The sequence below is a fragment of the Gallus gallus genome, chromosome 4 (assembly GCF_016699485.2).
Source record: "Gallus gallus isolate bGalGal1 chromosome 4, bGalGal1.mat.broiler.GRCg7b, whole genome shotgun sequence".
In the NCBI taxonomy this organism is placed as follows: Eukaryota; Metazoa; Chordata; class Aves; order Galliformes; family Phasianidae; genus Gallus; species Gallus gallus.
The window spans coordinates 4,907,463-4,932,257 of NC_052535.1; the positions used below are offsets into that span (position 1 = coordinate 4,907,463).

Below are 24,795 nucleotides of genomic sequence, written 5' to 3' on the forward strand. Positions count from 1 at the left end.
AAACTTATACTAATCAAAAAAGCATTAGCTTCAATTTATAAAGCGTGAGCCATTCTCTCTACGTGGTAAAACAGAAAGACATCTGCAGCATTACTGCAAATCTGAACGCCAATTAGAAAATGCACATGGGACCAACAGATCCATAACTCATGGAGGTATTAGATGGAGGGTCAAAATTTGACAACCACTGTCTGTTAAAAACTCCATTCCCACCATAGATATCAAAGTATTAACCATCTTTCAAGACTGCTGTGTCAAACCTTATGCTTGCAATGAAGGTAACACATAATTAAGGAAAAGGTAAACATGAAGAGAGCGAAGGAGACCAGTTGGCTTTTGGCGCCATAATTCCCAAAGGCAAATTCTGAAGCACAAACTGCCATTACACAGTGCAACTAACAGAGATGCAAAGCAGCAGCAGCTCCTCCCGAGGCCATCCAGAATCACACCTTGCAAGATTTCATGCCATGCTCTGTCTACACGTCTCCCAGACCACCTTTGGAGATGCAAACTAAACACAGGTTTCTGCTACCTTTTATTCACCAACCATTTTCTGCTGAGATCAGGTCTCAGGAGCAAGATGTATTTGTCTTACATACTTCACTCTGTATTAAGATCATGGGAACCATCACAGCAATTTATCCTACACACAAATTCCACGCGGCAGCATCTAGGCTCTTAACAAAACATACAGTTTGTTCTAGCTCTCTTTAGGTTTATTTTAAAGCACAACATCAATTCAACACAATGGCACTACGCTTTCTGAAGGAAAAAAAAAAGAAAAGAAAAGAAAGACTCCACATTTGAAATATTCATCCTTCACTCAGCACCACAGCGGTCAGCACCATGAAATGCTGAGCATGTCACGCTCCTACCGAGGATATTACTCAGCAAGACCAATACTGAGCAGCACAAACTGCATTTCAATCTAACCTGACAGGACACTGCTGGATCAAGTGCTGTTCTTCATAAGGTGTCACCCAAACAAACAGAGATCAGCCCTCCGCCTCCCACCTGCAGAGCTCATACACATGCCCTATGCACAGCAAAAGTGCAGATGTCATCAGTCAATAGAGATCCTAGCAAAGAGGCCACAGGGCTTTAAGAAAAGACGCATAAAAGAACAGGGTAAATATTTTGTTCCGAGGGTAATAATTTGCTGAGGAACTGACAGATGCAATTTTAATCGTCTTACAAAAGAGAAGTACTGCACTGTAATCTCCTCCCAGTGATGGAAGCCCCACCTTGACGAGCAGCTCACTCACACAGGTTTCAATGAGTGGGATGGAAGCGTGCTAAGCCTTTTGTCACTCCTTCCATCTCTCTCATGCAGTCTCTTGCTCCTTCTGAAATACACTTAACGTAAGAATTGGTGATAGTGGGAATGTGACATGACAGGAAATATGATGCTCACTGATAGAGGGCCCAAACCTGAGCGCTAAGTGGTTTCAGGTAAATGAAAAGTAGAGCTGCTCAGCAACTCACACGACAGGGTGACAATGGGTTTGGTTTCTTCCAAGTGTTTTAGTCTGTCAAAGCTGCGTGCCTGGTATAAAAGCACAGCCTGGTTTTACTGCTCAGAGTTCCAGAGACAGCACTCTCCAGGATTCTTTTCCTTTAATAGTACTACAGAAGATAACCCTGTTTATGTCATTACAAAACGCAAATGCCAAAGTTCTCTTTCAAGTTGCTTTTATCAGTGAAGTGAAGATTTGGCAGCCAAATCCCAAGCAATCACATCTGATAATCAAGTCTTCTAGAACTCTGCAAATTCAATGGAAACACGTGCACTGGGCTGCACAATGCCTACAACACACCAGTGAATGTACTCATCCTCTGTAACAGAGCTCCCCATTGCAAAATGCAAGGAGTACTACCAGACTTCACTTCTGTGAGCCTCGGGTCTGGCTGGGACTGATGAAGCCCAGCCTCTCCTTGCCACTTTCCAGTCTAGATGCTCTCCTGACAATCTACAAAACACCCCTCTGATAAAAAGCGAGGCAACCAACTCAGTGCATTAACCCTACATACAAAGGTATTTATCTGCTCAATATGCACAGCTGCTTCAGCAGGGCAAATGGTTTTGCTAACAGCGATAATGAAGACTTTTTGCCCTTTTATGAAAAGCCCTGCAACTGCAACAGATTCGTAAGGCACTTTTCCTCCTTGTGCCTCCCTATCTCCATCTCTGCATCACTGCTGGCCTCATCTCCCTCCTGACCCCAGCTTCACCAAAGCCCTTCCCATTGCTCACGTCCTGCCAAATCTACCTCCATCGTTTCTCCTACGGTCTTCACAAATCCATACCCTATAGTGAAAAAAAATACAGCCGGGCTATTACTACAGTCCTGAAAACAGTGCTAAATTATGCCCATAATATCCCCTCTTCCATTACATTTTTCAGCTTCCTCACGCTTCCCAGAGCCTTTTATAAGCTAATTTTCTGACATTCAACGTTTCGCAGGATTTGCTTTCTCCTGCCACTCCATCACACTTTCTCCCCTTTGCGTTCTCATCCCCGTGTCCTATTCTTCCTTCCAATCTCAAAGCAATTCTAAGTTCATCCTTCACCCTACAATGTGCACTGAAATAAAAACAACACTCCTCCAATCCAAAAGGCACCTATACAAAACCTCCCCGCCTTGCGTCTCATCTTCCTGCTATCCTCCGCACCGCTGACTTACAAAAGAAATTGAATCAAGTGTTATATTCTAAAATCTATTCCTAACATTGACCAGAAAGAAATCAGTTCAGCACTTCTGAATGTTCTTGGGAAACGGACCCAGCTCGGACTGGAGGGCCTCTCAGACTGAAGGTGGAACACAGGCCCACATTGAGCTCAGATGCTTTTCCTCACAATAATTCCAGCCTGCCTCTTTTCCCTGAGCAGCTTCAAAGAAGTTTTATTTCCTCTGGGGGAACAAATAGAAATGTTTAAACTCCAAAAGTAGCGTTGAGACAGAAAGGACAATTTTCACATCTTAGCATAATTCTGCTTTCCTCTACGCTCACTGCTGCTGTGTAATTTGAGTGCCCTAAACAGGAATATCTCCTCATTGCACTATAAGAAGAAAGTACAGTTTTACATTCCTCCCATCTTCTACGTGGTTCCCTCCTTTCTGCTTGTATACGAGTTCCTGCATGAGCATCCACAAAGCTTTACTCCTCTCCTCCTCCTACTACTGGGATACCCTGTGTGAAAAGCCTTTTATTTTAGCCAGCTTGTTACTCCAAACGCAACAGAAACCATTTGAGTGAAATTCCTCCCTAAGACACTTACAAAACAAAGCTGGAAAGCTGGTCTATTTGCTGTTACTTTGCAAGAAACCCCCTCCAGCCAAGGAAAGAGAAGGATACAGCTTCCCAGTGACCAACTACCACAAGGCTGGAAGTACAACAGGCCGAATAACAAACACACTCAACCATTAAAATGCCAAGAACAGATTAATGCTTTATTGCCCTCCCCAGACAGGAGGGATCCCAGGGATGGGTTATACCTCATCCATGAAATCTGAGCTTCTGGGACTGGCTTTAGTCTTCCTGCTGCTGTAGCCTTCCTCTTAGGTGAACAAGAGCTTTGCTATTTAATTCCCTTGGACTTATTTCACTTATTAATCCCCTCTCACTGACTTCCAAAAGTCCTTTTTTTTTTTTTTTCGGGAAGCAAACAGAGGTCATAGGAAAAATGGAAAAGAGCAGCAGCAAAGCGAAGTCCCTCTAGTTCTCCTTGGCCGATCACTTGAAAACAGCTAGCTATTTTTGGCAGGCTCTGAACATTCAGTCACCGGTACGGAAGATGAGAAGAGAACGTAAGTAGAGCACGTGGCAATGAAGTCTGCTCTGACTGTGCATCGGTAGGGTGGCAGAGACTTTTCTCCTGCTTAAGATCAGAAGCGCTGTTTCAACATCTGCAGCGGGGGGAGCACAGGCTCTGTGCCACGTTCTCACACTATTACAAATCATGATTCCCATACGATGCACTGACAGCTGTAATTGCCACCAATGCAACCCCCAAACACCACCACAGCTTTACTTGACTGGGTAAGAGGTTTTCACAGCTCAGGTATTCCAGCCCTGCACCCCATAAAGGTGGCGCTGGCTTGCAGCAGCAATTGGCTCCATCAGAGCTTCTCATCCTCCTGCAGCACTTGGAGGAACAAAGCATAAGTGACAGCAGTTTGGAGCGCTGTGTGTAATCACAATTAAAAAATCTAACGTTCTCAAGGCAGGACTGGAGCACAGCTTGAGCAGATTGCAAGTGCAAGAGCAACACAAGAAACGCATACATCTACCGAACAGCAAAGACAGTTGTATGGAAATTTCTAGCTGGCACAGAATCCGAAGAAAAAAAACATTTCCTGCGTAAGCAAATTGACAGCACACTGACAGCATGGGGAAGTCCAGCCTGAGCTACCTCAACTGAATATGCCCACGATTTCCAAGCACTGTGTGGCTGAGAGCAGAGCAGGATGGAGAGCGCTCACAGCTGCTCTCTGCTGTCCCTCTCCTCATTTTGTTTCTGACCCTCTCATTTTCTCTCCATTATATCTTTCTTCTTTTCATGCAGAAGGCATCCTGCACTTTTTCCCTTTGCTTAGTAGAAGTCAGAAATACTTTCAAAGCATCACCTCCAATGTAAGAGGAAAAACTCCAAAGATCTAATATACAAAATTAATAGAAAATAATGGAAGGAAAAAGAAAAAAAAAAAAAACAGTGCTTGTTACCTACTGACCACTTACGTTTGCAAAAACAGGCTACAGTTGTGGGGGAAATCGTTCAGAATACCTGAACTGTAATTAAACCAGGTGTGTGGTTAATATCCAGATGAACCTCTTGGAGCTGCAGCATCCCAGCAGCCACCACCCGAGGAGCTGAAGTCCCACATGAAGCTGCTGACATGACCTGACAGGAAGGGTCCTCGTTTCTCACCACCCAACGCTGCTTTAATTGGCAACAAGTTGCATTAACTTTCCAAGTCTTTTGCCTGTGACGGGCACTGGTAAGCCTTCTCCCTTGTCTCATCATCTCAGCCTACAAGCTTTCTCATCTCCTTTTCTCTCCATCCAGCAGAGATAGGTGGGAGCCCACCCAGCCAAGGTCACCCCACCACCCAGTCACCCCTCTGACACAGTGTTCTCAGGAGCTGGAAGTTTAGAAAGATAATCCCACAGGTACTATCTCTACTGCTGATATAAGTCAGCATCTCCTCTGCCAGCCTCGGTTGTTAAAGCTTTCACAAATGGGGAGACAGTTCAACAATGCCACTGAATTCCCTGTGTTGGTGACTACAGACCATGTACAGAGATGAAGCAGTTGCTTTACAAAAGCCAGCAAATGCTCACAGAGTCCTCACATCAGATGAGCACTACACAATGCACAAGTTTGATCTGATCCCGCTAAAGCAAACTGAATTTGTCCTAAAGCAGTCAACAACTTGAAGCACACATATCAGAAACCAAGTACAGGTTAAACAGTTCATCCTTAAAGCAATTGACAAAGTTACGCCAAGCCTCAGCTGAAAATCACCCAGAGATTACTTGGGCCACGGAGCAATCTCTATAAATACACCTTCATTTTAGCTGCAGTCACAACGGCGGCATCAAAGGTAATGAACCACCACTGGTTTGAATTTAGCTGATCTCGAGCAGCGCACGCATGATGCATCGCAGACCGGTGCTATTTCAGGAGCATCTCCTCTTCCCACTTCAGTTCAGTCCCTCCGCTCCCTCCCACCTCAGGAGGATGCTCTGATTATTCAGACAATGCAAGCAGCGTTCAGCCCGTGCCAGCCCTTCCCTCCTTTAGCACTGACCTTGCCTTGCACACCGCTCTCACAAAACTAATTAAGAGAAGAGCAGTCTCACTTCACACTCCTTGTGAGAAGAGCTGAACTGTTACCTGCCTGAGGGTGCAATTCAAATTATTTTCAGCTTCATTTCTCTCAGCAAAACAATACAAATATTGAGCAAGAAACCAAACAACAATGAAGCCCTCCATGTGTGTCACCACCAGAAAGAAAGGAAAACAGAAGAAAAAAGTAACCGACGTACTCCTTTTGTTATTTCACTTTGGTCCTTTTAATGTACATATTTTTATGAAAGTTTGACCAAGATGAGTGTTTGGGAGCAGCAGGGCATCTTTTTAGGACAACAGATTGCACTGATGCAAGAAGAACAATACCTGGGGCATGGAGACTCCGGAGCCAGGCAGGGCTAAAAGGGAAAGCTTCAGTCCCACCAAGCAGATGTGAATCCCTAAATATACCCGCAGCCAAACTGGACACATCACATGCACCTCTAATCTCAGGGCAATCAACGGAGCGATTCCTCTCCAGTATACCTTAACCTACAAACACTGAGATCCTGGTCTGAAAATGCGGGGCTGTGGGTTCTTAAGGATGAGAAAGTCTTCCTCCCCACTTTACAGATGTTTTGTTTGCAGAGAGGATTTCATGACAGCCTCTGTTCTCTGCCTGCAGGAAGAGACTGAGGAACAGGATTTGCCACATCTTTGCCCCTGAGGAAGCAGCTCATACAGACAGCTCTGGAGCCATCTCCTTCCTCAGAACTCACTCTATAGCAATAACACACAACGAGGAACAGAAGAAGAAAATTAACACTAATTTGGCCCAAGATTGTACTACAGCACTGAATTCCCAAAGCGTAGGGGTAGGACCAATGCCTTGCAGGAAATCACAGTAAAAATGGCACAAATACATTTAATGACAAGTCTCCAGCATCCTGTGGGTGGCCACAGACCAGAGAAGCCAGAAATCTGAGCCATACAAACCTGTATGCATCTGCTGTGGATGCTGCCATCCACCCCGTGCAGCACCCCATGATGCCCCGTGGGGCTCCGCATCACCCAGCCTTCATCTGCCTGGGAGTCCTTCCTTTGAAGATGGGATTTTATATCCACCAAGAAGCAACTGTGATTAAATCATCCTCTAGAAGCCAAAAAAGGAGATGGCTATCTATGGCTACCTCGAGTAGCAGACGAGCAGTTTGCCATGGAGTGGCAGCTGTATGAGAACTGAGAATATCACAAAACCCAGGGCTTGGAGCTTGTGCCTGAAAGCATTGCCTTACTGTGGATTTCTTCAGCTAGCACTGAAATCAGTTAGAAAGCATTGGCAGGAACATGCTGGCTTCCTCATCTCAAAAGCAGTGTCCATTTTCTAATTGCTGGTGTTTTACCAACAGATGTCAGGGAGCGCTGTCTGGGGATCTAGAGGGAAGGACGACACCTTTTACAGAGAGTTACTGTAGTTTGGGGAACCAAAACCAGTTAGAGATAATGAGTCATAACAGGAGGTAGTTACTGTAAATATTCCAAGCATGGGCACGTTAACAACCACCCACTAATCAGAGGCAATGCCACAGGCAGACACTGAGAACTCCCACTGGTGTCACTCGGAATTTTGAATGGATCAGGACCTCAGCCAAGAGCTGAGTATTTATTGTAACCCTCAGTGTTAATATCCAGGATGGGGTGGGTCGCGCTGCAGATTTTGGCTGTCACTTCCCAGTGGGCGATGCAGGCATCTATTCAAAGGGGATCTGCAGTCTCAGACTTCAGACAGGAGACAGAGAGATTTCTTCATCATAGGAAGCAAAGAAAAACCCATTGAGTTTAATTACTCGTTCCTCAGCATCGTTAAATGCTTGCAACGCAAACACAGGTTCTGATGCAGACAGAGGGCAAACCCAAAGAGGCTCCAGTTCATACATCAGACTGTGGCCAGTGAAGGGCCGTCAGTTTTTTGGTGGTGGTGGTGGTTGTGGTCTGGGATGCAAAAGCATTGGCACCCCAACTTTTGATACAGCCTCCCACCGGAGCTCCCAGCACACCGACGCTGTGCTCCCTTCCCCCTTCCTGCACCGCTCTGCACTTGCTGCTAATTTTGATTCCATGGCCTCAGACCAAGATGTGGTCAGCTTACACATTGCCTCCGTGCTGCTCTTCTTCAGCCCCTCAAGTAAGTTGCTTTCCCATGATTCAGTACCATAGAAATATAACTGTTGAGATCAGCTTCTTTATTTTTGTCAGCTTTTCTACAGACCTTTCAATCATAAGCTGCATTATACTACGTTCCCATAAAGCCAGGAAAAGCAGTAATAGATATGTCAAAATTCTGACTTCTATTTTTCCTGCCAGGTGATTTCTTTAAGTGCTTTGTTTTCTCCTGTCACTAAATTAGAACAGTCCCTGTATTTCCAAAGTCTTCACCCTTACTGTCACTATTTCAATAGGCTCTTCTCACATTAGAGCTATCAGCTCGGAAAATACTCCTCCCATTCTGCTTTTTGGAGAAGAAAATACAGTCTGTATTTTGTCACTGCTTCTGGCTGAGGTTATCAGACTTCTGGGCAGAGCCACCCAACTTCCTCACAGTGACAGCGAAGTGACTGGAAGGGACCTGCCCGTGTCTGCCCTGCTGGGGGGAAGACGATAGCACATAATCCAATTGGCGAAAAGAAAGCCAAATGCAGATGAATCCATCCCTCAGATTTAGTTTCAGATTCTCTCTGCCGTCCCTCGGCTTTTCTTGGAGGAGCCACACCAATTGCAGAACAGCCTCTGGAAAGAGTTTGGCTGCAACGCCGGGCAGCACGAGCTCTTTACGGCCCGGATCCAAAGCCCAAAGAGGACTGCAGCATCTCGGCTCACTTGCCACTGCCCTACATTCTCCTGCTGCCCCGTGCTTCCCATCCAAACAAGAGGTTAACAAACAGTTTTGTTAACACTCAAAACGGGTCACGTTGATACATCCCCAAACAGAACACTGGGGATACTGGATGTGCTGCTCTCAAACTGCAAAGCAAAGGCTTTGGGGGGGGGGGAGTTTTGGGGATAGATCCCCACTTGGCCCCAGGGCAGCTCTGCGCAGCAGCTCCACAGCTCAGAAGGAAACTGCATGGAAAGGTGGGCATCTCTGGCTGCAGAATGTCAACCCATAGGCTGTGTGGAGACTGGGAGAGCTAACTCTTCAACATCCACAGGCAGCAGTGAAAGCCACCGAGTTGGGAGCAGATCAGCCCTCATGGGATTTTCCAGGCAGGACTCAGAATGTCTGAAGAGAGAACCTGCTGCCCCTCTTGGGTTTAAGAGAAAAATGCCACCAGAGCTATCCCTTTAAGAGCAGGTTTTGGTACTTCTGTCTCACTGCACAACCCCCTGAAGCCACCATGGGCTCTGTGTGATAGAATCCCACTGAAAATATCCAGGGTGAGAAGTTACTACGTGCATCACGGTGCTGTTTTCTACCAAAACACACAGCCTCTCGGGGCTCTGCATCAATCGGGCTCCTCGACATAGACCCACCCATAAGCAGGTGTTAGAAAATGCCACTGAACAGCTGGCAGAAAGCAGCTCCTTGTTTTGGGGCAGTGTGCCCCCTGAGTTGTGCAGATGCACAGCTCCAGCCCAAAGCTCCTCCAGGGAGGAAGGCCCACGCTGCTCTCACTAACAAAGCTCGATGCCTGTTGTGCAAACCCAGCCCTGGAGACTCATGTTCACAGCAGGTATTAAAATCACCTTGCAAATCTTGCAAGATGGGATTCCTCCTGTGCCGTCTCAAGCAAGTCTCTACTCCGCGGTGACAGAAAGTTTTTCTTGCTGCCTCCAAAGGAGCACATCCATCTCCTGCAAGCAGTATCAGCACCAACAGTTTTCCCCGAGCGTTCTCAGGGTACACACTTCCCATCACCACGGGAATCACAGCCCTGTGTGCTTTACTCCCAACTGCCTCAGTAGCAGCACATACAACTGCCTGTGCCTTTGGAAACACGTGTGTCAAAGGGCTGCAAACCCAAAGATGTCAGCACGACTCGTGATCGCAGCACGGAATAGGAGACCTAAGTTAAAGAGCAAGTTTTCACACAAGTATGGCATATCCTTTGCTGGACTGCAACAGCTCTAAATCATGCAAAACAAACCCTCAGAAATGCAGGAATCTTTTGTTCTGTGTTACGCGATAAATTATTTAAGGGGCATTTTGGTGAATAAGGCCAACGTATTAAAAAAAAAAAAAAAAACAAAACACAAACAGCTACTCAACATCAAAGAAAGTAACTTCAACAGATTTGGAAAATGGAAGATTTTCGCAGTGCATCTGAATGGTGGGCTTTGCTATTTTTATGCAATAAAATAAGTGGTGAAAATACCGAGGGTCGCAACAAGATGCAGCTGAAGGAGAAAGATGGGGTTAAAGGAAGTGTACAAGAAGAGAGGTGTCCAACACCAACTTCCAGGATCATGAAACTCAGAAGTTTGTTGTCTGGTTTTTAAAGATAACATCAATAAATCAAAAGAACTAAAAGGATGGATCGTTTGGGTTTGGCTGCCCAGACTGCAAGAAAGTAAATGACGGCGGAGCGTTCCCTTTTATAAAACAAAGAAGTGAGGAACCGCTGTCTTCCCTCACGCCAAGAGTGTGCCCTTCGGCCGGCTGTCCCAGCAGCTGCAGCCGCCACACCGCCACGCACGTACCTCCCAACGCCCGGGGAAAGAACTACTCCTGGGATGCCAACCCCGCACACACGCACTGCCCCAAAGCGCACTCCCACGGCCCTGAGCGCTGCAGCGCCGCGGGGGCTGCGGGGCAGAGCCACCTGTGCGTGCCCCCCCGGAGCGGGGCACCCCGCTAAAGGGAGGGGGGTCCGCATGCAGCCCTCGCCCCCCGTCTCCATGGCGATCTCCCAGCGCTGTTTGCGGGGAGGGATCGGGTAGGAGGGGGGACACGCACTTTCGTGCCGCATTGAGCCGGGCCGCCCCCCCCCCCCCAGTCAGCGCCCCGCACGCCGGGCACCGCTCCCTCATCCGTGCCATGAGCGAGGAGGGGGGGTCCCCCAAAGTACGGACTTGCAGCCGAAGCGATGCCCCCCTCCCAGCGGTAAGGTCGGGCTGTCCGCGGTCGGGCCGGGGAACATGCTGGGGAGCGGAGCGGCTGCGCCTGCCTTACCCTTGGAAGCATCTTTCTCTTCTTTGGGCTTGATCACCTTCCCGCTCATAGACCCCAGCTTGGGTGGGAAAATCCCCGGGAGCTTCGCGGATTCCGGCTGGACCCAGAGAAACCTCGGGCGGGGAGCAGCGTGCGTGCAGGAGGGGGGATCCTCTGTACGCCGAAAAGGCAGAAATCACACCGACGGAAAGGGAGGTGGAGAGAGAGAGAGAGAGAGAGCGAGAGGGGGGGGGAAAAAATGACAATAATAATAGGAAGAGAGGAGGCGGCGAGCTGCCCGCTCCCCGGCGCGGTGCCGCCGCGGTGCTGCGGGAGCGGAGCGGGCGCTGAGCGGGGGGCTCCGGCAGCCGCAGCACCGAGCCCCTGCGCCGCTCGCCGTGCCGGAGACAAAAGCGATTTTCCCTGTGTGTCTGCCTGGCCCCGGCCCCCTCCTCCCCCCGCCTCTCTCCGGCTCTGCCTCCCCTCCCCAGGGCCAGGGAAGCGCAGCCGGTCCTGGGAGTGCCACCGATCAGCGAAAGGGGGGGGTGTGTGTGAGAGAGCGGGGGGGTGGGGGGGTGCGCCTGGGTGGTTTGCTTGGGTGTGTTGGCTTTTTGGTTGGGTTTTGGTTTTTGCTCGCATCCTCCCCTAACAATAATGGGATGGAGCAGCAGAGCTGCAGCCGCGGATGGGAGGAGGAGGAGGAGGAGGACGCGAGCGTTCGGCACTGCAGAAGAGGCGGCAGGTTTACAGCAAGGAGCCGGAGCTGCCTCTCCCCAGCCCCCCGGTCCTAGCACCCTATCCCCATCTCCCAGCTCGAGCCCCCGGTGGGGGAGAATAGGGGAACAAGGCGCATCCCTCCTGCCTCCCAGCTCTGGGACGGTGCCCCGGCGCCAGGGGGGTAGGATTGACACAGAGCCGGCCCCCACCGTTGGGGAGCCCCTCTCAACCGCCATCCCACCACGGGTAGGCAGCCCGACAGCCTGTTGCTGTTCAAAGGGGAGCGAAAAGCCAGGAGAGGGCGACGAGGGACGGGGGAGAGGGTGAGCTGGAGTAAAAAAGGGGACCCGCTCTGTCGGATGGGGCTCTCCTCGTTGCTCCTCTCCGAGAAGAGCAAGGAACCCCCGACAGCAGTCGAAGCTCCTCTCACTTCAAGTAACAAAAGGGCATCCCCCCCTGCCCCGTTCTCTCCGGCGGGGTGGGGCAAAGCTTCCTTGGAGCGGGGCCGCCGTCGGGGCAAGGAGCACAGCTCCACATCTCCCACCCTCTGTCTCGCGGGGAGGGCGTCCGGGGGAAACCCGATGCTGGAGCGCCCGAAATAAAGTGCTGGGAAGGGAGAGCCGCGAAATACCCAGGGTGATCTGACATGCCCCAGCTTCTCCAACGGAGCACTCGTGGCGAAACCAACGGGGAGACGCGGCAGAGCCGAGCAGGGCCGGTGGGGAGGCAGCACGCTGAGGGCATGGCAGGGCGCTGCCCACCTACCCCGCCCCGACGGCAGGAGAAGTGATCCTCCCTCAAGCGCAGCCCCGTGCGGGGGTCTCCAGCCCGGCCTGCGGCACCACCAGGGCTGCGCGGCCGCTATTTTTAGACGAGCCGAATTCTTTCCCCTTCACCCTCCCTTCGCTCCAACACAGCGCCGCGGACAGCTGAGAGCAGATCGGCTTACGGCGGGGCCGGCCCTACCCCTATCCCTACCCCTACCCCCAGCACAGCACGTGGGGAAAGCAGTGCTGAGCCCCACAGCTCCGACCTCACCTCCTGCAGGTGGTGCTGGGCCAGGTGTGACGGCAGAGCCAGGGTGTGAACACGGAAATCAGGGCTGCGGGAGCTGAGGCCGAAGAGGCAGGAGCAAAGCTGCTGCTTTTATGCTTACGCTGATTACTTTTCCCTAAGAAATAAACAAAGCACAAAACGGAGCCCTTTGGGCAGCACACCTCCAGCTCTCCACGTCTGCAGCAGCACAACCTCTGCTCTGTTTCTGGATCCAAGGAGTTGCCCTGGCTGGGTTGGCTCTGCTTTGCAGGTACTCACAGAGCCCTCTGATGATGTTATGCTGCCAATGTAGGGCTGTTTTACTCCAGCCTTTTCTGTGATGCTTCTTTAATGCCTCCAAGGCCAAGCGGGAGGGCTTCGAGGGCTCCTCTTGGCTGTTTCTCTCCAGACAAGCTTGGGCCACTGAGACTGGAGAACTGGAAGAGGGGAAGGAGAGACAGTGAGGCAGTGCTGTCAGAACTCACTGCTTTGTGAGTTCCAGAAAGGAGATTTCTGCTCCCCGGTACAGTTTGCTCAGCCTCTGGTTTTCAAAGGTGCTGTGATGGGAGTGACGGACAGTTCACACTTCTGGTCCATGGTCTTTCCAGCACCTCCCTGACAAACGCTGTGCTTGGCTCTGACAGAGCAGCTGCCTTCCAAGAATAGCTCTCACCTTTGACAGGTGATCTTTACATTCTACGGGAGTTATTACATTGACCAAACAAGGCCTATATACTGAAACCAAGCCCTGGAAGGAGGTAACAGCTCAGCAGGAGCGGAGCAAACGTTCCCACTGGTGGGCAGAGCGAGCTCACCCTGCTGCTCCGAAATGAGCTCGTTTTTCCCCTCGCTGGTCTGCAAGGCTTACAAGTGTCAATTAAATCAGTAATAAAGCATGGTGTTATGCATGCAAAATATACAGGGGTTGGCGTGAAGGTTTACTGCAGCCTGGATGCAGTTTGCTCAGCCTTTACTTTTAGAGCTACCTTGATGGCTCACGTGTTCCAGTGGAAAGAGTGTTTGGGGATGGGATGTGAAAGTCTTCAGATTCCCTCCTCAGTTCCATTCTTTGCTGTGGGCATCTCTGGATGTGAGGTCTGACAAATGGTCTGGCCCTGCAGCAAAGCTGTGGCTAACTCACAAAGATTTAAACATGAATCTGGGCTTAGTATCTCTGTACATCACTTTCCCACCTATAGTAGGGGAAAAGCATCACCTCATCGCTTTACAATCATAACACTGGAAGCTGAGAAGCACGCAGATGCTGTGATGACAGAACTGATACAACGAGCTGCTACCTCAGCTAAGCTGATGCAGAATCATACCCATCCGTGGCTCTTACATGGAGACTGTATTTCACACTAACGGCACTCCTTGGGTTTCTGAATTTGAGACTGTTTCTGGGGCTCCCAAGAAATCAGATACCCAGAGGAAGAGGGTTGTGTGGAGTTTAATACGAAGAGGTCCGACGCATGCTGTGCAGATGCTGTGCAGGCACTCCCTGCCCACCTGAGCGGCTGGGGAAGGTTTACATTCAAGTCTGTCTTTGGTGGGGGCAGCCTGATTAAAAGCCAAATATACTCAATGCCTCTAATTACCTTTCATGCTCCTCCTAAGATTGTAATGGAGTCATCTCCGCTGAGTGGCAAGAAGCCAGCGGTGCAGCACCACCAGTGGAAGCACAGTCCCTTTTAAGGTGCCTGAACTCTCCTACCCAGAGGGATGACACGATTGCCCCAAGCACAGCATGGACTCTCAGCTCCAAGTGTGAAGTGAAACACGAGGCTTTCACAGCAGAGGGATGCAGCAGCAGGTCATGTTTGGGCTCTCCGAGTGCTCCCAGCTCAGAGCTGCTCTCTGGAAGCAGCGTAGCAGAGCTGTGCCACGCAGAGCTGTGCTGAGCTTTTATCCCCCAGAAGTTGGGGATCGTTTACAGTCTGAATCTGTACATCCTGAGGGCCTTTGTACAACATCACCATTTTAATGTCCAATAACGGAATGATTTGCCCATAAAACCCATCCTCAAGGCACACAGATGCTTTTCCTGCTCTGGTAAAATGCCTTTAGAGACATCTGTCCCTGAGGGATCCTGGACCTCACAAAGCTGTGGTAGGGGTGTTTGTTCCTATGGCTCTCTGCCTTATTCTTAAGTAGGATTTTTCTCTTTTCTGAAGGCTCTGGGTTGTAGGAGGTCCAGATTCTGCTGCTTTCAATAGTGGGAATTTTACTTCATGCCTTCAAAGCAGTCCAGCAAGATTAAATTACCTTTGTTATGATGGTTTCTGGTACGTTCCCAGTTAAATGCAAAGTAAAACTCTCCCTGCATTCAGGTAGAGCAGGATTAGGCCTTAAAATTAAGATTCCAGGCATGATAGAGTCTCAGAAATACAAGTACTTCATTTCAAATGACGTTTTTAATTTATACTGGCACCCAGAGCCATTTATTGCTTTCTATAAAAGAAGTAAATGATTAAGTGGGCACGTCTGAAGTTTTGTTGCCACTTCATGGTAACGGTGTCTGTAAAGTGGGCCCAAATAAATCTATTGCACGTTCCCACTGCCTGGCCTGCTGTTATTGCAACTGGAATTCAAGGGCAAAGTTCCTCATTGCCAGCTGTGTGTTTTAACCAAAAGAACCAACAGGATTTATAGACAAGAGAAATACCAAACATTGGGTCAATGTAGCCTATTGTCTAGCAGGCACATCCCTGTTCTAATGGATGCCTATTGGTTCCTGTCTTATTTTCACCACTCCTATTCCTATGCAGTCTTATGCACTACACAGAGGCCCTCTTTTTTGGCAGAAAGCTTGCTGTGCAGAATATTCCTCTTTTTGTTTGCCAAAACATAACTGCTTTATGCAAATAGAGTTCCAGCTAATGGATAGTATGGAGATTGCAGTTTAATTTCTCTAAATAATTCAGTCTGATAAACAGAGAAGCCCTAAGCAGACACTTGTGGTGAGGGATAATGATCATACTCACATGGTGAATCTCTCACCTATTTACCATGAATCATTTCAATTAAAATTAATGGGCATCGAGCATTCTGCGCTGCAACCCCAGCACTTTGGATGGCTCCTCCAGGCTGAGGAATGTGCTCAGCACCTGGGAAATGGCACATCCCTCATTGCTGTGTAATGACCCCGCTGGCGGATCAAGCTTGGAGAAAGGCAGAGCAAATCCTGTATGGAGCACCAGGCTGGTGGGAGGCCTTTAGTCCTGGACATCAAAGTCTTCCAGTCTGTAAGTCTAGAATAGACCAAGCTTGAAGGTCTTTTCTGTTTGCAACTCAGTACATCTACTAAGCAGATTGTTCACAGTTTGCAGATTCAGTAACAGAGCGGGATTTTAGTTGTTGTGTTTAAGTAGAAACAAAATAAACCCAAACAAATTCTTCTTACAACTCTCCAAAAGCCCACAAAGTAGTGGTTTAATGGTGTTATATGAAAACTCAGGGCTTTCCTCCCAGCTAACAAAACTTTTACGTTCTTACAGCAGACCTTGTTTTAAGTCCTGGATTTCCTGACTTTTTCTGTCCCCACATGCAACCCAGATTGCCTCTAGCAGATGATCGTCTGCTTTTAAGGCTGCCCCTCTCCTCCTGAAGTTTTGTGAATTGCAGTTATTTAAGAAGTCTCATCTCCTCTGCACCAGCAGCAACGCTCCAGTATGCAGCTTCTGTATACCCAATAACCATTCATCACCAGCATGCTAGAACTGAATGACGACACTGGAGACAAGGAAGACACAGGCACATGAGGTGGCAATGCTGCAATTGGAGAATGCAATAAAGGGCCCTGAGTGCTTTCTATCACTTCTCTGCAAAGCCAGCACCTGCAGCACAGGCTGAAGCACTGCGTGGCTTCAGACACCGGGCAGAAGCACCGCCTGCATGCCAGCCAGCCAAACAAATGGAGCTCCTGACCCTGAACTGCTCTGTGCTGTCAGAGGTAAATTCAAAGATGCAAGGTTTCATATTAAGCCTCTTCACAATACTGCTGAGGTTAGAAAGCCCTGAGACCAGCCGTCACCTGCAGCAGGCACACGTGTAGCCATGAGATATGCAGGTGCGTTCCTTACCTTCATCTCTGGTAGCCCGTAAGTTTGCAAGAAGGCAAACCCGTGCACAGAGCTGGTGAAGTTCAGACCTCACAAAAAAGCCAAGCTGTTCATTTCCTCTCCAGGGAGTGCAGTGGGGCACGCAGTAAGTTTAGAGTTATTGCCCCACGGCTTTCATTACAGACCCACAGACTGAATTTCTGCAGGTGGAGTGGAAGAAAAGGGAGAAGCTTTCAGCACCCGATCTGCAGCCAGGAGCCCTGATGTCAGAATAGATTTTTGCCCAAGGCTCATGAAGGGTTTGCTATAGGAAGCATAAAGATGAAAGTCACAGGAGCGGTTCTTTTGCTATTCATAGCACAAGGCAAAGGGCAAAGACAGTCCCTCACCCCTCATGAATGTAATAAGCACAACTCAAAGTCTGGCTATTGCTCACTACCTCTTCCATGTAAAGAGGAAAATGCCCTTCTTCAGAGAGCCCGTCATTCTGTGCATTGAAGCTTTCCCATTACAACTCTTTTTGCTACTTGGTCAAGTCTTAAAACTTGAAAGGTTTTGAAGCTGAGCTGGAGCAGGAGCTTTGATGTTCGACTCCGCCAAGCTGCAGCCTGGCGCTGGCACTGATCTCCCCCAGCCTTTGTGGAGCTGTGAGAAAGCAGCATTTGTAGAAGAGGCTGGGAGCCAAAGTGTGTATGATACCGCATGTGAGATCTGAAATCCAGAGAGAAACTCACAGGATAGCAGAGCAGGTGGACATCAAGTCTCAGTGCAGTGGGAGAGCTGACGTTAGAAACCTTGAGTCACCTCAATAACAGGCAGGCAATGCTGTGACGAGCATTACAGGATTGGTCTGAGCCACCCCTGAGTTACACCAGAGTTTCAGACACAGAAAGCTAACAGAGTAACAGCGGGAAAAGAACACACAGCAATACTGGGAAGGAAACCTGCCAAGGAGAGCTCTAACTTTATTGCAGGCTTGCATATGCAATGATATCATAGGATATCATTTTTTTTTCATGCCTGACTTTTTCTTTAAGCGCACCCTTATGCGCCAAGCAGTGCTCGAATTGTATAGCCATAAAATAAGGTCTGCTGCTCTGAGGCTTCTCTGGGTTCAGAGCTACCTCCTAACCCCCGCGGGGCTCCAGCTGGGCTTCCCTGTGGGTGAACCAGGTGTGATCTGAGTGCCATACACAGCGCCCCAGGTAAGATCAAGCAAAGGAGAGGAGAAAGACTTCTCCCTTTTGTTTTTAAGATTTGTTTGAGCCTGCACAACCCCTGACACCCCCACAGCCCAAAGGCTGGCTGTGTTAGTGGTCCACTAGCTAGAGCTTGGTCTTTGAGGAGAACAGTGTTCATCAGGACCAGGGGCAGTGTATGCACTAACTGGCACACTACAGCACCTGGCACTCTGGTTGGAGCAGGACTGCACCCCAGATCAGTGCTGGTGACAACTGTCAGATATAGGTACGATTTCACTTCTTCCCATGCTGTTCTGCTTTGGTCTTTTCCAGAGCTGTTACTGAGAGCCTTGGAGCGTTCCTAAGAAGAGATGCCTTTGAGCTCAGTTCCCAGCTCCTCATTTCTCTCCCCTAAGGTTGTTCCTTGGCGTGTATCCTGCCTACCTTCTGCTAGCGTTGTAATAACTGCCAATACATTATTTACAGCCACGAGATTTGGCGTTCTGTGCCTCCAATCTGAACGCTCCCCCAGCATCTTTAAATAGCTACCGCTGTTTTGTATGGGGAATACGCCAGCGGGGACGGGGCTGAAATCCTTCTGGATCAGGAGCAGAGACAAATGCTGCTCTGTTTGTAAACACTCCCGGTCTAAAATTAGCAGGAGGCAGAAGAGGAGCCCTTTATAAACTTCAGGCTCCCCGAGACATCTTGAGGAACGTCACACCCGTACGGACACATCTGCTGCCAATTTAAATAGCAGCCGGCATAAGCTCTCCCCCACGTGCCCCAAGCCACAGTGGGTATGGCAGAGAACATAGCATCAGGATGGGTAACCCATGCATATGCCTCCCCTTTCAGCAGTAAGAGGCAATGGCATATAAAAATGACCTTGGCTGCATGGGAAGGAAAACACGACAGTAGGAGCAGTGGTGTGCTCAAACGGCGTGTTCAATAAAATCCATGCTCCTCTGAGCGGGGCTGCTAAGCAAATGCCAAATGATCTGAATACATCATGTCAACAGGCAAACTCAAACCTTCCTATGTCCTAAAGGAGTAAATTGTTTGGTTTTTTGGTTGTTGCTGTTGGTCGCAAAGCGTATAAATATGTGTAACTGCACACCTAAAGCTGTTTGTAAGGCTCAGCAAAATCGCATCTTCTTTTGTTGCCATCTAATGGTTTCGTAAGAAGGAAGGAGATTAAAGTGTATTCAAAAGAAATAGGTGCTATGTTCTAAAAACAAACAGAATTAGTGTTACAGGCAAAAAAAAGCCAACACCTCTAAAAAATATCTGAGGGCAGAGCAATATTACTGCAGTTTTATTCGGTGTTGGAGAGTGCAGTGCTTTTTTTGAAGTGAAAATGTATGCCATAAACCTGAAGTTATGGAAGAAGCTTACAGTCAGTGCTGGTTTGAAGAGAGAAAAACAGCAGGACTAAGAAGTGTAACTCCTGACTGCCCCGTGCTGCTGGCTCAGTATGGGAACAACTGACATCTTCACCTCCTCTCAGGGACAGAAGAATTGAGGGGCTGCACACAGTTCCCAAAGCCAGGAGATCGTATTGAACGTATTCTGTACAGCTAATAGGATCAGTAGCAGTGCTGAGGTTTTTCTTGGGGAAACAAAGGAAAAGACCAAACTCTCCCTGTTTGTAATGAGCCGTTGGGATATTCTGTGTGCACAGCTCTATTAAATACTGACCCTGCCCCACGGCAATAGCCCAGCACTGACCCCCAGAAGCCACAGATCCTGTCTGATTTATGCACAGCCCCAGAGCTGCCACGTAGGGAAAGCAACACAAGTCCTTGGAAGAAGCAATAGGAGTCAAAGGATGTGACTCGAGGCTCTTTCCAGACGCGTGGTGTTTGTCAACATGTCCGTGTCCCTGCCTTTGGCAGAACATGCCCACGTACGCATTGTCATGTCCACAAAATACTTGGCTGCGATTTATATCCCCGGAATCCTTCCCATATGCAGAATATCCCATCCATTCAAATGGGAGGATTATAGGAGTAGGAGGAGGCTTAGCACGAACAATAGCTGTGATCAAACCCAGCGCACACGAGTGATTTGTGGGAAGCACAAGACATATCGAAGATGGCAGGTGCTGCTCTGGCTGGTGAGCTATTTATGCTCGGGGAGTCACTCTGTAAGCACTTCTTGCTTCGGTACGCTCACAGGGTTCTTTTACAAAGGGAGAGGAGAGGTGTGGAGTGTGACTGTATGGGCCAAGCCTGTCATTTTCAAGATAACCGAATTAAGAACTGCGTCGAAATCCTACTGTAATAAACAGAGAGCAGTCGGCTGATAGACTGAGCTTCAAAGAGGGGGCTCATGGCAAACCAGGAGCTCTGTCAAAGGGAAAAAACAAAGGGCAGAAAAAGAGTAGAGGGGAAGCAAATGAAGCGTGTTCCTCTTAGAAGGTACTGATCTTAGAGAGCCAAGCTCTGACAGGATTTTGCCCCTTATTCTCCAAACAGAAGAATCCCTCCCTCGTGCAGGAGGTGGATACATTTGCCGAGCAGGACTTGGCTGCTTACATCTGAGGTTTGTGCAAGTGAGGTGACTTCCTGCCCATGGGATGCTTTTGGGGCTGTTGGTCCCAGAGAGGGATGCCCGGGGCTCAGGCAGGTGCAGGGCTCGGCAGGGAGCTGGCAAAGCACAACAAGCATGTGCTGGCCATGGGGCGCAGGCCAGGGCTGCAGCAGCCGTCCTGCACCGGGAGCTTCTCTTACATCCAGCACCACTGCCTGCTCCCAGCACAGAGTGAAGGCATTGGAAGCTGAAAATAGGAGCTGAGCCAAGCAGCGTGAGCACCACCGGAACCACAGCATCTCTCAGTTGTTACGAGATATCGTAAAACACAGGATTTGTCCCTTGCACGTTGTCCTTGGACTCGGGGAGAAGCTGAGATTTCACCACCATTTGAACCCTGCACTCCACACTCCAGCAATCGTGCTGTGAAAGCAAGCAGAGATGCGATTCGGGTGCCCTTTAAGTGCTAACACCCACAGCGCTGTCAGCCCTATTTGCGCGCGCCCGGAAATAACTGTTTGAGAAACTGCTCTTTCTGACTCACAATTCCAGTTGTGAGCATGTGGGCAAAGAGAAAGGTTGGCGCATCTGTTACTTACATGCCAGCACAGTTCAGAGGCACTAACAGAGGCTAAAGGTGGCACGTAAGGATGGCTGTGACCTATTCAGAACTAAGGTTCTGATCTTCAGGCTTTTAGCCTGGCAGGTCTCCATTAAAATGAGCAAGTCTCTGTGCTGAAGCCAGAAAATTCACCAAAAACCATTCTCCTCAAGTTTTGTTATTACATCCGTGCAGTCTGCAATTGCTCCTCAGACACGGTTCTCGCAGGCAGAAACTGCACCATTACCAATTATTTTCCTTGAAGTACCAAGTATCGCTGTCACTAAGTCATAACAAAAGCAATAATACAAGTCTCAGAAGTGATCTTGGTGGGAAGAAGTAACGATTAGCAAGCCTCTCCTTTAAAGCAAAATACCGCAAGTCATTAATCATAGAAGTTTCTAATTTCAGAAATGAGTTAACTGATCCTTAATGAGACAAACAGCTTTTAAATACTGTTACCGTGAGGCTATGCATTAAACTGGAGAGTGGAGCAAAATGAGTGATTTCATCACCCATTCCAGGCAACGCTCCGCCAGAAGCAGCCTGAGAGTCTACAGATCTCCCTATTCCTTTCAAAGATTCTGTGTGTTTATGGTGGTTGGTATTCCGGGAGTCCTTGGTGTATTTGCACACAGAGCTGAGGATACTGCTTAGTATGAGAGCTGGGAGTCAGAGAGGGGGCGGGGGGAAGACATGGAGGGGTGGCAGTGGCCAAGACATGACCTCAAATGGCTTAACGCTTATGTTAAGGGTGTGTTAGTCACTCTGGGAGACAGGAGAGAAACTCAGTGACGTTGCCCTGCTTGGCCTATGCAGAAAGCAGCCCCAAATGGGATGATGAGAAGTACACACACAGCATTGCTGCAAGTGAAACTCATGGTCCTGGAACAATCCTCGTTTCAAAACTGCACCCTCTGACCGCATGCAAACAGATGTACGTAGGCAAGTGACTTACCTTATAATAAAAGCTAAAGTAAATAGATTATTGGGTAAGGTGGAAACTGGATGCTGCTATTAGCAAATGACAGTAGCTGCCAAAATGGTGCACACCCAGAGCAGTACACACTTTGCAGGCACCCAACTCACCTACAGCACAAAGATCCTGCCTGAAGTACTCAGACCATGTAACCCTGAGATGTGTTTTCAGTGTGGTTTCCCAAGCCATGAGTTTATGCAAGGGCGTGCTGCTGGTCTGTCATCAACTTCAGCAAAATTTCCTTCCCAGCCAAATATCTCTCTGTTGCCTTTACAGGGAAAACTCAGAGAGCCATGAGAGCTGGAGAGGTTGGGGAGCAGGCTTGGTTTGTGCTCGAGGAAGCCTTCCTTTGGGGTAGAGAGGCGAAGATGTGCCACATAGCATCTCATCCAACCTGCAGCAGATTTCTGTCCTTTTCTGTTTTCCTGCTGGAACCTAAACTGATGCCAGAGCCAGAGGCTCCGAGCACCGCTTGTGATGTCCAGCCACAAGCCACCTGCCTCCTTCTAGAGCAGAGATCTCGGGCTCAACACCAGCGTCATGTCCTCAGAAATCGCCTCTCTTCCCAGAGCAGAGGGAGGAGGCGATGCGATGCGGTGCTGTCAGCAGCCATCCCGGGCAGGAGAGCCGCTCTGCCGCGTGGCTGTGTGCCGCATTGCCACCTAGTGACTGGCCCCGAAAGCCGGGAGCCCGCTGCCAGGGGGCAATAGTTTGGCTCCCGTAGAAATAAAATCACCCCAAGCTTCTGCATACGCGGGGCGGCTTGCACAGGGCACGACGGCTCCTGGCCTGAAGCCGGGCGGTGCTCCATTACCTGCCCTTGTCCCTCCCCTCTGCTGCCCAAGCACCACGAAGCCGCAGCGACTGAAATGTAAACCTGGAGTGGTCAATGTGCCAATTACTGACCACAGCAGATGGCATAAAAGCAACAAGTTGTGTGCGCAGGACAGACAGGCACTTTATTCTGCAAGTGAGCTTGCCTCACTGGGAGTCACACTTGCAAAGCAGGCTGAAATCAACAACAGAAGTGACTTCATCCCCCTAAACTTAAGCAAATTTGACTATAAGCAGTTTAAGAATCTTTTTAGCATGCTAATCAGTGCAACATACTGTCATACTTGTCCTTCTGTTAAAAGATAATTAAAGCAAACTGCAGTGGCCAATAACTTGAGAAGAGGCAATTGAGGGAACTGAAACCTCCCTTCTTCCTTCAGCAAGAAGTCAGACCCACCTGCATTCACTGACGTCAGCTGTGCAAGGTGGTGCTGCTCAAGAAACTATTAAGCTTCTATTCCTGACATCGAACCACTGCTATAAAAACAATTTCCATTAAGATTATCTAGAAGAGCTACTTCTTCCCGAAGAAGGGGTGAACTGAGAGCTCTCTTCTAATGACTCCTGACTCATTTCCTCAGCACCTCCACTAATGAAGCACCCGTTCCCTTCACCTCTTTAGCTGTGCCCCACACGTGGTTTCGGATGTTGCCCTTTCCTGACTTAGCCAGTTATAAATGCTGTTATACCACGTAAGCAGCTCCAATCCCCAGGTAACACAACAGACTTCTAGCAGAAATATCTGCCCTCCAAACTCGCCTTTGTTATTGTGCTGCTAAGAATTCACGACGGTCAGTGTGGAAATCAAGGCAGCAGCCACCAGCAAGATATTACAGTAGGAAATTGCCAAACAGCCACGTGGATAAATGCAAGAAAACACTGTGCAACCTGGCCTTTCTTCCTGGACTCATCCAGGAGGCAACATAAGGCACTGCTGTGCCAAGAAAGCATTTTACGGCTTTTCTTCTGTAGTTCATTGTTGTCCAGCAGGAGAGGCTGGTGCCTCTTTGTTTCCCCAGAACCACTGCTGCTTCCAAGTGCTGTCGGGACATCTTTACCTGGTTGCACAACTGGGAAAGATCACATCAATTCTGCTGCTTCATTAAATGTACCGAAGTACATTGGAGGAGTACGTGGCCTTTGGTCCAACCTAGATGTATTTATAATTAATGCGCAATGCTATAAATGGAAAGGGAAGGGAAGCTTTCCATATCTGACATGGCCATACTTTATATGGTGTGGCTGTTTAGCTTGCCTTCACCTTAAGCAGCAATGGGGAAATTGAGCTTTCTAGCTTCTTTACATAAAATGAAGGTGTATCTTTAAAGCACATGAAATACACCTTAGGAAACTGCTTCACGCTGTTCACAACTGTGGGACTGTGATACCACTGCTTATTTACTCTGCATTACCTGGTGATGACACTTCAGAACGTGGCTTACAGCTAATAGCAGATCACTCTTCCTGTCACACAGTGGTTCAGCCCTCACCACAGCCCACGGACACCCACTCCAGAGCCTCTCTATTGACCCCGTAGCATTTGAACAAGGCCTAATGAAGCTTTGCTTCCAAGATGGAGCCCTTGCCTTCTGCAGTGAGTCTTCCATGGCGTATTGCCAACTGCTGCCTTATCCCAAAGGGCTGCAGTCCCTCACTGATCACAGCAACATGGCCACAAGTCAGCAAACGTATGTCATAATCATAGTATCATAAAGATTGCAAAAGACCTCTAAGATCATCTAGTCCAACCATCAACTCACCCCACTATGCCCACAACCCATGTCCCTCAGTGCCACATCTCCACAGTTCTTGAACATCTCCAGGGATGGTGACTCCCCCACCTCCCTGGCAGCTGTGCCCACACTTGACCACTCTTTCTGAGTAGAAATTTTTCTTAATATCAAATGTG

At 48.9% G+C, this 24,795-nt stretch overlaps 1 protein-coding gene across 4 annotated transcripts in view; it reads right to left on the reverse strand.

Annotated features, from left to right (window-relative positions):
* The window catches only part of FGF13 (fibroblast growth factor 13), a 272,223-nt gene that overhangs the window by 204,005 nt on the left and 43,423 nt on the right, over positions 1-24,795 (reverse strand). For 3 of the 4 annotated variants that reach the window (XM_015278206.4, NM_001001743.2, XM_040698770.2), the window contains exon 1: positions 10,965-11,352. The exons of the other annotated variant lie outside the window; for it this stretch is intronic. In XM_015278206.4, the coding sequence (XP_015133692.1) occupies positions 10,965-11,013 (49 nt within the window). In that variant the 5' untranslated portion in view covers positions 11,014-11,352. Of the gene's footprint in view, positions 1-10,964; positions 11,353-24,795 lie in introns of those variants that run through there. 4 annotated transcript variants of the gene reach the window in all.